The 16,199-nt window shown below is 38.0% G+C and overlaps 1 protein-coding gene across 13 annotated transcripts in view; it reads left to right on the plus strand.

The window, feature by feature from the left end:
- Positions 1-16,199, plus strand: part of AGFG1 (ArfGAP with FG repeats 1) — a 47,322-nt gene that overhangs the window by 19,628 nt on the left and 11,495 nt on the right. For 2 of the 13 annotated variants that reach the window (XM_077183881.1, XM_077183886.1), the window contains exons 3-14: positions 911-1,026; positions 1,561-1,723; positions 2,713-2,869; positions 8,272-8,391; positions 8,938-9,096; positions 10,057-10,266; positions 11,090-11,270; positions 11,929-12,008; positions 12,299-12,391; positions 13,754-13,801; positions 15,183-15,341; positions 15,946-16,037. In XM_077183881.1, the coding sequence (XP_077039996.1) occupies positions 911-1,026; positions 1,561-1,723; positions 2,713-2,869; positions 8,272-8,391; positions 8,938-9,096; positions 10,057-10,266; positions 11,090-11,270; positions 11,929-12,008; positions 12,299-12,391; positions 13,754-13,801; positions 15,183-15,341; positions 15,946-16,037 (1,578 nt within the window). The remainder of the gene's footprint in view (positions 1-910; positions 1,027-1,560; positions 1,724-2,712; positions 2,870-8,271; positions 8,392-8,937; positions 9,097-10,056; positions 10,267-11,089; positions 11,271-11,928; positions 12,009-12,298; positions 12,392-13,753; positions 13,802-15,182; positions 15,342-15,945; positions 16,038-16,199) is intronic. The other 11 variants (XM_077183882.1, XM_054639071.2, XM_077183884.1 and 8 more) reach the window with 11 other exon arrangements.

Here is a 16,199-nt window from a genome sequence, read left to right on the forward strand (position 1 = left end):
CATCATAAAAACAAAGCCTTTTTGACTCTGCTTCTCTGGAAGAAACCTGTTCTAAAAGGGCACTGTGATTTTTGAGGGCAGCTAATGTTTGGTGTTATTGTTTGGGTGCATATTCAGGTTACTTGCAGAATAGTCTGAAGGTCTTAAAACATTTCAAGTTAAAACTCCTACCTCATCTTTAGTTTTGAGAGCACCTTTCCTCTTGTTTTGCTCAGGAATTAAAGCTTGAACATACTGAGAATTTTGCAAGTGGTTAAACTTTTGCTCACTCACAACTACAATTAGAAAACGAAATTGGAGCAAAAGTATTTTTACCCCTTATCTCATACCATCACTCAAATGTGTATGGTATTGTAGAAACTGCATCATGGTAACAAAGGCTGTTGAAAAAACAGTTCTTGTACTCAAATAGTAATTAAAAGTATAAATACTAAACCTTGGATTCTTTAAAATCTACCATTTGAGGCTTAAGGCATATGGAATCTGTTGAAACAGTTTAAGCCCTGAAGTACGGTAAGGGAATGGGTAGAATTAGGTGAAGGAGAAGAATCTTAAAGATTGCAAGTAGAAATCAGGTGCTTTGCATTTCATGAGCACATTCTGCAAATACTTTGTAAAAGGAGTGTTGAATGGTGAAACTGGATGCTGGGATCTGCTTGCCCTGCTGTGACAGGCAACTTTAGGTATTTAGACCAGTACATGATTGGTCTAAATACATCTCAGTTGTTACTGCTGTAACAACTGACAGCACCAGTCCGTTGTTACAGCAGCTCAGTCTGGAATATAAATTATGCAGCCACACACTTTAATGGTTTAATGTACTAACAGTAGTAAACTTATTTAAGTTTTGAATTAAGGGATTTTCTCTGATTAATCTGTGTTGTTGTGTTTTTTTTTTTTTTTAATTAAGGTGTGCAAACAGATTTGGCTCGGCCTATTTGATGATAGATCATCAGCAATTCCAGACTTCAGGGATCCACAGAAAGTAAAGGAATTTCTACAGGAAAAATATGAAAAGAAAAGATGGTAAGATACCTTTACTATTATAAAGATTGCCCCTATGATGAGAAGTGAGGACGGACTGTTTGCTCTCATTTTGAATGTTATTTCCTTCTTTGAATCTGCTCTTCACACTAGATTACACACTCTGTAAAGTGAAATGATTTCTGAACTTTATGTAGAGCTCCTATAGGAAGCAGAGAAGACAAACTAAACAAGTTTCTCAGTGTTCATATTGATGGAACAAAAATGGCTTAAGAGGATGTCAACAACAGTGTAAAGGAACAGTTTTGCAAACTGTTATTTCCCATCCGATTTATTTGTATGGGAAAGACATGTTTTGTATTGAATAAGTGGTAAAAATATTGATGACTTTAACTTCTAGTCCATTAAAAAAAACAACTCTGTCATATTTAAAGAATAGGTACTTTGCAAATTACTGATACAGTCTATTGCAGGATCAGGGTTTCAGTAGCAAAGCTGACATCTGCCAGTTCTCAACTTCAGACTCAAGAACTTCCATGTGAAACTTGTAAAAACCATTGCTCTTCTTGCATGTAGGTATGTTCCTCCAGAGCAAGCAAAGGTGGTGGCATCAGTCCATGCATCCATCTCTGGCTCCTCTGCCAGTAGTACAAGCAGCACACCTGAGGTGAAGCCACTCAAGTCTCTCTTGGGAGAAGCTGCACCCGCACTGCACTTAAACAAGGGCACACCTAGCCAAGTGAGTAATGATTGCTGAGGGGCACAGGACTGTTTGCAGTCCTTGTAACTCTTTCAGTGGCACAAAAACCCTTGCAGTAACAGCTGCTGTGATCTGTAGGAACTGATATGATCACTGTATGTTGTATATTTTTCTGAAGTATATACATGTTAGCAGATCAGGTACTAAATGAAGTTTGTTTCTATTGACCAAACTGATTTTTAATGGTTATTTTCAGTAAATAGAGTTCTCCATTGTGATAGGATTAATTAATTGTCTTTTGCATAAATACCTCTAAAGTTTAGACCTAATGTGTTATATTTTAATTTTTGCATTTTCTCTCTGAAAACAAGAAAACGACTGCTGTTGTTAACTGTGAGATAGTAGTGACTATGTGGATGAAAGCATGTCGTATTTATTATGACTTCCTGTGCATTCTGAAACTGTCTTATGCTGTAATGTAAAGTCAAACAACACTGTGTACTTAGATTTTTGGAGGGAAGACAGTTTGTTTGAAAACTACCCTCAAGATACAGGCAGCTCTTAAATGGACCTCTTTTAACTCAAACAGTAGAAAATTGCAACTTCAAGCCTTGCTATTAAGTTCTTCAATTTTTCTCTCTTATACTGAATTCTAATGATTTTTTCAGAATGTACTGAATAAATATTTTCTGTCTTGTAAAATTAAGTTTTAGTGCTTGTATTTGTACAGTATTTACAGTTTCAAATGCAAACTCTGAAGTTGCTAATAATATCTTGCTACTTTAGTCTTCTGGATGCTATTAAACCATGTAAATCTGCAAGAGTTCCTTTAAGAGCCAGAGTAATAGCATATAAATAGTCTTCCTCATACTGTGGGAGGAGGGTGTATACTACATACAGCATCTTAAACTTCAGGAATAAATGTCTTGTTCAAGAAATAAGCTTAGTCTAGTCTTCTAATATTTGTAAATGTCAGTTTGGTAAAATACCACCTTTTTTGTACTAGCTAATTGAAATCTTGTTTGTAGTCTCCTGTTGTAGTTCGATCTCAAGGACAGCAGCAACAAGAAAAGAAACAATTTGACCTCCTCAGTGACCTTGGCTCAGATATCTTTGCTGCTGCCCCTCCTCAATCAACTGCTACAGCGAATTTTGCTAATTTTGCACACTTCAACAGTCATACAGGTAGGTATTTGGACCACTGTACCCTTTTTAATTGTATAAAATGTAGTTTTAATTTTGATGGCTTTTGACTAAACTTCATGAGATGTATGTGATCTCTGTGCCTTAGGAATGTTGTATTGTTGAAAGTTTCTTTCAGGTCTTTATAAAGAAAGGTTAAAAACATAAAGACTGACAATTCTGCTTTGGGAATTGGGCGTTGCTATAGCTATTCTCTAGGATATGTATGATTACACTGTTTCTGCCTACTACTAAACTTTAGGTTCTTTGGGGGAGAGAGTGAGAGGATGAGTAATAAATTGTTGAGAGAAGCTGATATTAGACCTTCAATTTTCTTTCTGAAAATTATTAGGAAGACCATTCATGAAAAGCAAGCAGATACAGAGACTTTAAAGGGGTTCAAATGTATTGATAATAACTGCCAATTTGTCAAAGGAAAAACCAAGGCTTGCCCAGTTTAAAGAGTGATCTCATCTTTTGTGTGTGTGTCTGTTTGAAAGCTGAGTACTGCCCATGTGAGCAGTATTCTGTAGTTTCAGGAAGGATAAACAAGCCTTGAGCATATGTATTGACTGAGGAAAGAGGATAGGCCTTGAATTCTTAGAGGATGACTTCAGTAAAATATATTGAACCCTCGGGGGTTTCTTTTCCCAGCCAAAGACCAAGAGCCACAGAAGTGTATCCTAAAGACAAAGTCAATTCTGTGGTCACTGAAGTTTCTTGTTGCTAGCTTGCCTTGTAGTTGTGGGAAAGTACCTTTGCCTGCCTGGTCTGAATGGGCTTTTCATCTAGTTGTTCTGAGAGAAATTGTGATGCTGCTAAGCTACTCAGAATAGGAGAGATTTCTTGCAAATCAGTCCTGAAACTGTTAACAGCCAAGATAAACTATCATAGGCTGGACTTAAGTTTCACACCTGAGGAGCTGAGCAAAATACCAAGATTTATCCAAATTAATGTGGAATAAATGTCTGAATTCAGTAACACTGCAGCAGCAATTGTTATTCTGTGTGTTCTGTAAAATCCTTAAAATTAGATTTCATGTTAATTGTAATTTCGGGGGTGTTTTTAACTGGGAGAACTTCTGCTGGCCACTGCTGCATAGTGTTACTGAAAAGGCTGCAGATGGTTAATTTTTTCTAATAATTTCTTTCCAAACTTGTTGCTGAATGATTCTTTATTTATATACCCTTTATTATTCCTTGTGCTTTTTAGGAGATGAAAATTCCATTAAAGCAGTATTTCAATACTGTGTTCCAAATCTAGGTAAAATTCCATTGCGTCTCTGCTGGGTAATTTTTAGAAGGATAGAAAGCTATAGGAACACTCCAGAATAAATAAAATCTGAGGAGAGAGTCTGTTAATTTCTGGTCACAAACTAACCATTGTGGTCATTCCCATGACTTCTTACCATAAGTTTTAGAGCCCCAAGCAGTATCAGGGCTAGTAAATCAGTTTCTAAAAGGCAGAAACCTGATTCTGAGTGTGTGATAGCTGAACATGCATTGCAGACTTGCTACCTGAGGGTGTTTTCTGACTTGCTGTAGTACAGTGCTTGTAAGGCATGTCTTGTGTGCAGTAAGTACAGGCTAGTGTTAGTGAAATGAATAACAAAATGTTACAGACTCTTCCTTTTGGAACACAAGGAGGGTTGATCAGTCTGCCAGCTTTGGCAAAAATGAGTTTGAAATGCTCATTAAGGAGCTGTATAAACATGTAATTTTTGTTAGCAATTACACACTGCTAAGGAGGATGGGAGAATTTGCACTTAGTCCAGCACTACTTTCTTGAAGTTTACGGTCTGGTCTTCTTGTTTTAGGGCTTGGTTTTAGCTGTGTGTATAAAGGATGGAGTTTTTTCCCTTCCTGTACACAATACCAACTAAATCACTGAAGAGACCAGCAAACTTAAGATCCCTCAGTATAAGTTACTGAGTGTGGCAGCTGATAGGAAAATATTAACAAACTTGTGCTGTAATCTGTGAAGTGTAGGTGTAAATCTTGAAAATTATGCAGGAACTACAATTTGTTATATGTTTCTGCTTTCCAAGTTCTTTAATGTATTAAGCTGGTTCAGGATGTTGTTGCTTATTGAAGGGGAAACATACTGACCTTATGTTTGCTATTGGTATTTAATTTACAAAGTTCTGTAATTTCTGCAAAATGGAGATTTTGATTTGTCTGTGGTTTATAGATTGGTAATCACAACAAGGATCAAAAATTTTGGCATGTAAATTTCTTAAAAACTGATGGAATAGATGACCTGCACAAAAGATTTTATAAAGGTGTAGTGACACAACACAACTCTATTACAGATAACGTGGAAGAAGAGGCATTATCTAGAAAAACAAAATCGTATAAGAGTTATTTTGTAGAGCTGTTTTTTTTACTTTAGGTATATGTAGATTTTATTTTAGCTTTTTTTTCTGTTTTGCAGTGTTTCATGCCTTTATTACATAGGAGGTAGTACAAAGCTCACAGAGGAAACTGCAGAGACTGTAGGAGCAGCTGGCATTGCCATGACTGGTGTTGTCATCCCTGGCTGTAGCCAGCTGGCTTTTGTACTGCCTTGTTGGTCTGCAGTGTGAAGATCAGCTGTAAATCCATTGCAATCTGCAACCCCCTGCAGTTCCTGAGCTTACTTAGGATTGTTCTGGGGTTTTTGTGTGGAGAACTGGATTTTGGAATTGGCAATTTATGTATTGTCCAGGTGCAGGAGAGTACAAGTCTTGCCTGGTCTTTACTTTTGTGTCACATTCACAAAGGTTGACATTTTACTGCATAAAATAAAACAAGATTAATATCAGAATACTCTGCTGAAGAGGCTTTACAGCAGTGCTATTTGAACATGGGCTCACTTGAAGGTCATCCTTTCTGTGTCAGCTGATACAGTAAAATGAAGTGTTTTGTAATGTAATGCACTCCAGTTTTTAATTTGGGCTCAAAAGATATTTCATTTAAGATTCTTGACATAGTTTTCTGTTTGTGTGAGTGGTTAAAATGAGTTATCTTGCCCTTATTCTAGAAGTGACATTTACATATTTAATCCTCTTTGGTCAACTAAACATCAGTCTATTGCCTCCCCAATTGATGCATTAGGATGAAAGTATCACTTTCATTTTTAAAGTAAATTCTTAATCTATTCCTATTAAAAAACTACTGGTTTAAACACCAAAACCTGCTCAAACTTTGGGATTTGGAGTCTGTAAAATGCTGTTTGAACCAATACAGAGGATATCATAGAAGTAATTTTTTGCCAACTTTTTGCGCACTTCAATAACTTTCCCATGATCTTGCTTTCACTTTGATATTTTCTTTCTCCTTGCTGACTCTCATGCTGTGGTGGGTTCCAGGTGCCCAGGGGGCTGTGTGTTCACTCTCCCATCAGCAGGGTTGGGGAAGACACCAAAAAGCTGCTGAGTCAAGAGAAAGTAACTGGGCAAACCAGGCTTGACTTATTTATTGACAATAATAGAGTAGGATAGTAAAAGAATAAAATGAAACCCACCTTTATCCCTTCTTGTGAGGTGTAATTTCACTCCTGACCATTTTAGCTCCTCCCCATGAGGGGGCTGAGGAATGGGCATTGCAGTTAAATCATAAGATTTTCTCTCTGTTGCTACTTCTTCCTCATGCTGTTCCCTGCTGCAGTGTGGGTCCTTTCCATGGGGTGCTGTCCTTCAGGCAGGGTCACAGCTCCTGCCAGAAAACTGCTCCAGCAGCAGCTTTCCATGAGCTCCAGCCTCCTCATGCCCTCCCTGCCTGCTCTGGCATGGCTCCTCCAGGGCTGCAGTGTGAGTGTATTACACCATGGTCCTTCATGGGCTGCAGTGGGGGACAGCCTTCCTTACCATGGTCTTCTCCATGGGCCTGGAGCCTGTCCTTCCCTCCCTCTTAGCTGACCTTGGTAACTGCAGTGATTTCTCTTGCATTTTCTTCACTCCTCTCTGCCACAGCTGCTGCACACTGGTTTTTAACCTTTTCAAACACAGTGCCCCAGCCAGCACTGCTGGTATCCTTAGCTTTGGGCAGTGGTGGGGCAGTCTTGGAGCTGCAGCAGCTGTGCAGCAATGGGGGCAGTTTCTGTTCTCTCCTCACAGGGACCACCCTGGCTGCTCCCTGCTGCCAAAACCATGCTCTGTAACCTAATGCTTATGCACATGGTTTGTTAAATGTGGTATTGAGTCCAGCCAAACCTCACCCTCTCCCAGGGTACTCTGGGAAGGAAAGTGCAGGCACTTTCCTGCTAATTTATATTAGCAGCATTGTGGAGTACAGTAGTCTGTATTAAAATGTCCTTTTAGTTTCTAAGTTTGTAGTACAGATATTTTTTAATAGAAATTAATTTAAATAATACAGCTTTTAATTAGCACTATCAGATTATTAAGTTATAGTACTTCAGCAATCAGCATAATTTATTCTCTTTGTATATACTTAATCTGCAAAATCTCTCCAGAATAAACAAATTCTAACCTAAAAATATAATGTATTGCCATCTGTTATTCCAGAAGGTGTTGTGTGAGCTTTCTTTAGATAGTAATTCAAGTTATCTTTATAAAAAGGTTTGGTTTGCATTTGATTAAAAACATTTTTTCCTGTCTTGCTTATAATAGAGTTTAAGGGCTTCTGTGGAACTTACCAGCTAGGTGTGCGATTCCTGTTGAGTCTCTAGATGCTTCCATGTCCAGCTGGTCAAAATTAGATTAGTGTTAACTTCTATTTTCTCCTAGAGTATGGAACAAAAGGAAGGCAAAAACTGAAATTTTATTTGAAATTTCCTTGGATTTAATTCTGTGGATACACTATGAATGCTATCTTCTTGCCACCGGCATTGATTTTCTATTTCTGTTCTCTGATTTAGTTTATTTAAAGGCTGAATTTTTCAGTTAAATGAATTTATAAACCTAGCCCAAACTATTCAAGCTGTGCCAACCAAAATTCACCTGAGGAAGAAGCACTTGGTGTATGAGGAATTTGAATTGCCAGTATGTTACAAGAATACCTTCTGATTTTTATGCACAAAGAAATGTTCAGTTAGCCCTCAAGTTCTAGTTTTGGAAACTAGGTATTCTGTACTTTATGGCTGCTTTTTCCTGAGCTGCCAGCACTGCAAGCACTGAGGGTTAAGCTGGAGTGGATTCCATTGGGTCATGCAGTTGTGAGCAGCAGCTTGTGTGGGAAGGACAGAAGTAGCATTAACTGATACAGCTCTGTGAAGGTGATTTGTGAGAGCTTGTTCAAAGACAACTTTCAATTGTAGAATAATGTGTAATTTTCTTCATGTCAAAAGCAGCACATGGTAGGACATAACCCTTGAAGGCTGTCATGACCATGAATTCAGTTAAAACATCTGTTTTTGTGTTTATTTCCCATATCCATTAACATGTTTTGTTCCTTTGCGATTTACAGCGCAGAACTCTGCCAATGCAGGTTTTGCAAACTTTGATGCATTTGGACAGTCTAGTGGCTCGAGTAATTTTGGAGGTTTCCCCACAGCAAGTCAGTCTCCTTTTCAGCCCCAAAATACAGGTAGAAGTCCTAGCACTTTTGATTAATCCTTAATTGAAATAATCCTTACCTTTATGTTGAAAGGTACCGAAGTTGAGTTTTTCTTGCATCTGCCTGCTTTAATGTGATCAAGCCATCTGAAGCTCTGGGGAAACTCAAAATGAATTCCTTGTGTTTGGTGTTGATTTTTTTTTTTCCCCCTAATGCTACTCAGAAGTCTGATTTATGGCACTGTGTTTGTTAGCTCTACACTTGAAATAACTATGAAAAGAATAAACTCTACTGCTTTTAATAAGTATTGAATTGACTCTGTCTTCTAAGAGAATCACTTCAGTAGATCCAAAAGGATGTCACAGTACCAAACAAGTGTGTGACTATGCATATATATATATATAGCATATGCACACACTTCAATATGTTTGACTTCATGTGTAGAGCCTATTGCTAAGATTTATTTTGCTTTCCTTTAATTTGATCATGCTTTAGAACTTCTGCTTGAGTTTACACTTGCTGTTTGTCTAGATCTTTGGCTGACTGACTTTCTTTTCCTTTTTTTTTTCTTTTGAGTGTGGTGTTGTTTTAAACTTTTTTTTCAAATTTTCTTTCTCCCTTCTTATGTTAACTTTAACCCACACACAATTTCTGGCTGTCCAGCGTTCAGAACGCTTTCATCTAGCTGCAGTTTTGGTGAATTTACTTCAGCTTTTCCTCTCCAGGCTGTACACAGTAAGTTCCACGCAGTGGAAAACTCAGCTTGCTTCATTTTATGCCATTGTAGTATAGCACTTCCATTCCTACTGTTGCATATGTTTCAACTTGTTGCTTATGCTTTTAGAAAGTTGTGTTTCTGTTTTAGAAAGTTCTGTAGTATGAGTGGAATCATCAACCAACTGTTATAAAATGTGATGCACTTAATGGAACAACTCATTTAAATTTAAATATGTGACCTGCCTAGATTAAATTGTCTGGACAATGAAGAGATGGAAGCTTGTGGTGTCATACTTGATCTGAAATTCAGTTGTATGGACTCATATCAAATTTATAAAATTGATTTATGTATCTCTGACTTCAGTGGATATTTGTTATAAAAGAGCTGTGTTGTGTCTTCCTCCTAACCTCTTTTCTGATTGGATGCAGTCTAAAATTCTTGAGAACAGAGAACAAAACTCTTTAAACCTGGGCATTAAATCATATAACTTTTGGACTTCCAGGCACTTTTTTTTTTTGCTTAGGATTATAGCTGACATCTGAAATGACTAAACATTGAACCACTAAGCAAATGTAAATAGTTATTTGTTAGCCACATATGGTAGGGAAATGAAGCTTCTGTATTTTGAGTATTAAAGATTAAGACAAATCTTTTTCCAGGAAGCTTTTATTATTGAAAGTACTTTTAACAGCTAAAAATAGCATATAGTTTTCAGGATCAAATTATGACTGTGATTTAAAGTGTTGAAGTTTGGGGTGTTTATCCCTGATATGCAGTCAAAACACTGCAATATAATTTTTTTCTGATGGCCCACTGAACTTTGAAGGAAATGGGAAAGAGCCTTACAGGGGTAGGATGGGGCAGGCAAACACATTGCCTCACATAACCACCAAGGGAGGGTTATTGTGCCATCAGTTACAGTTGGAGAGACTTTCTAACTTCGGAGCATTGATCATGTTTAACTTAATTTGTTACAGGTGGAAGTGCTGGATCAGTGAATGCTAATTTTGCTCACTTTGATAACTTCCCCAAATCCTCCAGTGCTGATTTTGGATCCTTCAATGCTTCTCAGAGCAACGCCACAGCAACTGCAGCCGGTAAAGCTGCAGTGAATAAACTGAATCTTCAGTCAGCTGACAAATATGCAGCTCTTGCTAATTTAGATAATATCTTCAGTGCAGGGCAAGGTATTAAACTTTATTGTTTGCCATGGTTATTCTATATGTGTATAGTTACCACAAGGATGGCTGTCCTTGTCAAAGTACTGTAACAGTATTTCAAAATTTCCCTCCTCTAAGTGATCAGCAGAATTTTGTGTTAACGTACCCTTAAATGTGCAAGATATGAGTTTTAAGACATCATTCCAGAAGGATGTCATTAGAAGACTGCTTTTTGCGAACCTATTTCCCATTGAGATGAATAATTCAAAATTAAAATATCTAAATAATCATTACTTCAATAATGAAAACATAAAATACATATTTTATATTTGTACTACAACCTGTAGTGGATGCTCTGGAATGGAGAGCTGCAGGTATTGCAAAGAGCTACCAGAGCAGCTTTCTTACCTCTCTGCCACAAAAACAATAAAATAGTAGCAGTGATATTTGGATTTAGTTGATAGTAAATTGAGGAGAAAAAACTAGTTACTCTGTTACTCAAATGTAGTTCTTCTCGAATGCTGTGTTAAAACTTATGTTCATTTGTACTCCAGAGGTTTGTTCTGAAATGGATTATTTTGAGGTTAGGTGTTCTGTTCATTTTCTAGTTGAAGATGAATGGATTATTTTTCTAGGAAAACAAAAGCTCTTTGGGGTTGCAGAGTACCTATAGAGGCAGGACGTTTTGCTAACAGCTAATGGCTTGTTAAATACTTTTTCCTCTATGGCCTAGTGCATATTTAATTTTTAAGTCTGCAACCATCTGTGAACTTTCATTTAGTTCTCAATGTCAGCAGGGCAGGAAGTGAAACCATCTCCAGTATGCTTCATCTTCTTGCTTTCCTTCTAGGTGGGAGTGAGCAGGGAAGTGGCTTCAGCACAGCAGTGTCCTCAGCAGGCCCTGCCCTGTCAGCCCCCAACCAGTCAAGTGCATCTTCAGACAAGTACGCGGCGCTGGCGGAGCTGGACAGCGTCTTCAGCTCCACGGCCACCTCCAGCAACGCCTACACTGCCACCAGTAACGTCAGCAGGTACGCTGCCGGGCTGCTCACCGCCTGCAGCAGCGCTCAACAGCTGGAAGGCGTTTCTCAAATCTGGTAGTTCTTATCTAAATGAGGAAGCATTGAATGAGTTTAAGGTAGTGCTGAAACTGCATCTCTTGTTTTCAATAACGGCTGGACGGAGGGATGGCTGACTCTAGGAATACTGTCAGCGGAATGTTCTCTGCACCTTTCTAGTCATGATATGCTAAACCTGTTTGATGGTAGCACTTTGCTCTGCAGAGCACTGGCACGCATACTCAAAATCAGAGGATCATCCCTGAAAAAAGAAGTCAGATATTTTTAATGTAAATAGTGCCACCCATTTCTGGATCACTGAAGTAACAAATACCAAATGCCTGTTAGGGGCTTGGCATTGCAAGTGCCCCTAAGGCTTTTGCTTTGCAACCCTTATGCTGTTGGCCTTAGCTCTATATTCCTTCTCCTGCTGTTGGTGGAGATGACTTTCTATTGCTCAGCACTAGTGAGACTGTCTGACCTTGGCATCAGGGAGGTACATTGCAGTCTGCAAACTGCACATAAGCCTTCATCCCCTTTCTTTTACATGCCAGCAATAACTGTAAATTGTATTTAATTATTAAACAAGCAATTCTGACTTCACTGAATGAATTGTATAAATTATTTCCAGCAATGCTTTTGGAACAGTACCTGTAGCTGCTACAGCACAGACACAGCCTGCATCTTCAAGCGTGCCTGCTCCATTTGGAGGTATGGAAGTGTTACTAACACCCTTTGGGGACTGTAAGCAAGCAATCAACTAATTTTTACTTGATAATGCTCTGCTTTGATACCACTACTATTGAAGCTAATAAAAGTACTATTAACAAAAAAGTATTTCTGTCAAAATAACTATATTTTGAATGTATCTTATAAATTCCTGATTTTTGGCCTAATTTTAGCTATTTATATGTCTTTGTATAAAGGCTGTACAGACTTCATGTGAGTGAGATTTGCTGTTAGAGAAATGCTGACTTAGTAAAATGTCTTTAATCTTGCAGCAACACCTTCCACAAATCCATTTGTAGCTGCCCCTGTTGCACCAGTGGCACCTTCAACAAATCCATTCCAGACCAATAGCCGAGGAGCAACAGGTTAGGAAAAAATACACTGAGTGTTTGAGAAACTTTCTTTAAAGAATTGCATTGATTCTTTTTTCCTGTATCTGTGTAATATGTGTCTTAAAGATTTTCTGTATTATCTGTCCCTGGTCTGTTTGACATGTTGTGTGTTTGCTCAGTGTTGAGGTGCAATTCTAGGATTTCAAATGGTGGCAATGAAAAATGTCAAAATGATTTGTTTGAGCTCTACCTGTTTGTAGTGTATGTATCACCAGCTGGCTTCCTTCCAAGACTATAACCTTGGCTTTAGAGCATGCTTTATAGAAGGTAGCCCTGAAATCAGGGATCTTGAAAGCCCTTCTTTTTAATTTCTTTCTTTATTTCCAAGTGTTGAAAGCTCTCAAAACCAAAGAGCTGGAGCCAGAGCCATCCCAAGGCTCTTGGGATGCTAGCTCCTCACCAGTCCACTTAATTAGTACATTAGCGTCTCTTTTTTAAAGCATATGTTTGTTTAATCTTTACATTCATTTTTTATAATTATTTTCTGTGGGATGATTCTGTAGAATCATAATTCTGTGAGCAAAACGTAATCACTTTTTAAGAAAGCAAACTTCTACTTCTTTAAAACTATGAACTTGGATTAGATGGCTGCTAGGTTATGCCGATTTTCCTCTCCAGAGCAACTGCTAAATTTTGACACTTTTATCTGTCAGCTGGACTTCAACAGAAGTCTGCTGATGTGTGCATTTTGACATTTGAGATGTGGTTTGCTCAATGATTTAGGTAAGCAGAGTTAAACACTGATTTGATAAATTTTTGTCCTCTGCTGAAGTTATTTCTGTTTTCAATCCATTTTGAGATGCTACACAGCTAAATTTGTTCAGATATTTAGTGCCCAAAATACCCTTTTTCTTTATTTTAATCCCATTCCTAAATAGGCTAGTTTGGATCATTGTTAAGAATTTGTAGCCTCTTCAGATAAATTTCTTTGAGTATGGCACCTCTATCCTTCCACCTTCTATGCAGCTGTCCCTGGCTTGCTGAGGTTCCAAGCCTTTGGCAGCATCCTGATGTTCCACACTAGGTAATAGAGATAATGTCTATAAGTAAAGATAATGTTCATCCCCTTTCAGTGTAAGGTGTAAACTTATGGCTTGTCCTTTTATGTGTTCTTCCTGCATGAACTTTGCTATTTAGTACATGGGAGATCTGTTTTGTAGAGCTTATTTCTGATGGTTTTCTAATACTAATCTATTGCTGGTCATGCTATTGATGAACTGTTTGGTACATATATGTGTATCTATTTCTCTCTCTATATATATAAAACTAAGAAATGACTGTTCAAGAGTGTATAAATGATTTGACATTGTCTGGTCTCTTTGTGGCTTCCATAAGGCCTCTCGGGAGCAATGCACTCTCACATATTTCCTCAGGCTCATTTTGGTAGGTGGCCACATTTGGTATCAAGTTTCTTGTGGCTAATTGTTCTTGCTTGTAAAAGCTTATTGACAGCTATCTGGTTCTCTGCACAAAGAATTGTGGAAGACTTCTTAAAAATGGAGTGGGTGTGGGTATTTGGCAACTGGGCAGAGGGAGAGAAGAACATACATAGACATCCTATCAAGCAACCAAAACAAAACCATTATTGGTATCATCCATGGTCACCATATAGTGCTTATGAATGACTGTTGAAGTTTCTGCCAACAGTAGTTTGATGCCTTTTGGGATATCCCAAGTCCCCTGCTGATTTTGTTGTTCTTCCTTTTGCTGTTTTAGCCAAGTTTGCTGTGGAGTAGCTGCTCTGCTCACTGTAACTTGAGAACAGTGTTAGTACAATAGTTTTGTGTGCACTTGTCTACGCTTTGTCTGTACAATGTCTTGCCCTAGAACACTTTTGGGGTAATTACTTCAACTGATAATTAAGCTATATTCATTAAATTTATTTTATTAGCTTTTTTAAACAGTTGAACTTGCTTAAAAGGTTGCTAGTAACATTTCAAAAGAGAAGTCCTTTTTAACTAGCATAGAATACCTGGTGTCTGTATTTGTACCAAAAATCTTCCTATGCACTTCTCTTTCCAAGAACAACTCCCAAAAGACTGAATAATGGTTTTGTTACTATACTTTTGCACCTCATGTGCTCATGTTTATTTGCTGAAGGCATGGGGAAATGCTCATGAGCTGTTTGTTCTTTACTCAAAATCTTCAGCAGAGAATCAGATGAAAAGTTTTGGGCTCTTTTTGTTTTAAGTTCTACCTCAACAGTAAGAGAGTTTGCAACAGAAACTTTGTGTGCAAATAATGTGCATGGTGAGAATCTCCTTAAAGACATTAAAGATGGGATGATAAAAGGGGATGCATGTATCCCTTTGTTTTTTGTTTTTTTTAATTTATAACCTCCTGTAGTGCAGCTTGAAGTAGGAAAATTCTTTCATGCTTTTCTCTGGAGAAAAACAGAGGGGCTTAGGCTGCCTGAACCTGCTTGCTTCTTATGTGTACAGACTTCTACCAGAAAAACTGTGGGGGAAATAGATGATAACACTCGGAAGAAAAAATCATTTCCTCTTCAGAAAGTATATCTGAATGTGCTGGATCTACTAAATTTTAAATAACACCATTCATTTTTAAAGTGTAAAGGAAAATTATGCACCCAGTTGGTGGTGATGGAAGGGAACAAATCAGTTCAGTGGCTGTGGAAGTTGAACCAAACTTTTGTCCAGTCACAGAGGGCATTAGAAGACTTTTAACATGGCCTTATAGTAATCTGTTTCATGAAAAAAAAAGATTTCTTACAAATAATTGCATGTTATTTTTTGCCTACCAGCAGCAACATTTGGTACTGCATCCATGAGCATGCCGGCAGGATTTGGAACTCCTGCCTCCTACAGTCTTCCTACTAGTTATAGTGGCAACTTCCAGCAGCCCACGTTCCCAACCCAGGCAGCTTTCCCTCAACAGACTGCTTTTGCTCAGCAGCCAAATGGTAGGTGTGCATGTTTTAGATAACCTTGTCTAAACCAGAAACATGGAGAAAATGCTCTGTCTATAAGTTGGCAGTAATGGGTAGATACTTATTTCTGCATGAACTCGATAGTAATGTTGATGAAGGGTTCCCACACTGTTCTGGCTCTGTAGATTAGCCTTCTGACTTGGCTGTGTGCAATTGCCTAATTACCAAGCTGAAATTTTACCAAAATCTCATACTAAAATGGTAAGTATTCCCAGGCTTAAAGGGGTTTTAGGCAAGAAGGGCTGTTTGGGAATGTGTGCAACACACTATTACACTTTCTCTAACTTCATAGAACACAGACAAGAGAAAATGGGAAAGTATTTTCTCCCTGAATTTATATGATACAACATTGAAAAAAGTTCATATGTAGAAATTGGAGATTGATGAGGTGTGAGCAGTTGAAAACAAAAAGCTCAGCCACAGTGTTTTACACTTACATTCCTGATCATGTTTAAGTAGGATCAGTCCTGCTGATTCTGCAGTTCAAACTTACACTTAATTTTGGCTGGGAGCTGCAGCAAAGAACTCTTTGAACATTGTTTACTAGTATTAATATTCTTTTGCTTTTCTTTCCAAGGAGCAGGTTTTGCTACATTTGGGCAAGCAAAGCCTGTAGTAACTCCTTTTGGACAAGTTGCAGCTGTTGGAGTATCTAGTAACCCTTTTATGGTGAGTTGTTGCATGTCAATGACTTCTGTATGTCCAAAGAAGAATAGTCTGTAACACTTAATTTAGAGATACACAAAGATTAGGGGGTTTTCTTGCTTTTAATAATGGAGGGAAGCATGTGACTCTCCTAACTGGAGCTCACTATTTGGATTTATGCCATTT

This window comes from Agelaius phoeniceus, chromosome 10, assembly GCF_051311805.1.
Source record: "Agelaius phoeniceus isolate bAgePho1 chromosome 10, bAgePho1.hap1, whole genome shotgun sequence".
In the NCBI taxonomy this organism is placed as follows: Eukaryota; Metazoa; Chordata; class Aves; order Passeriformes; family Icteridae; genus Agelaius; species Agelaius phoeniceus.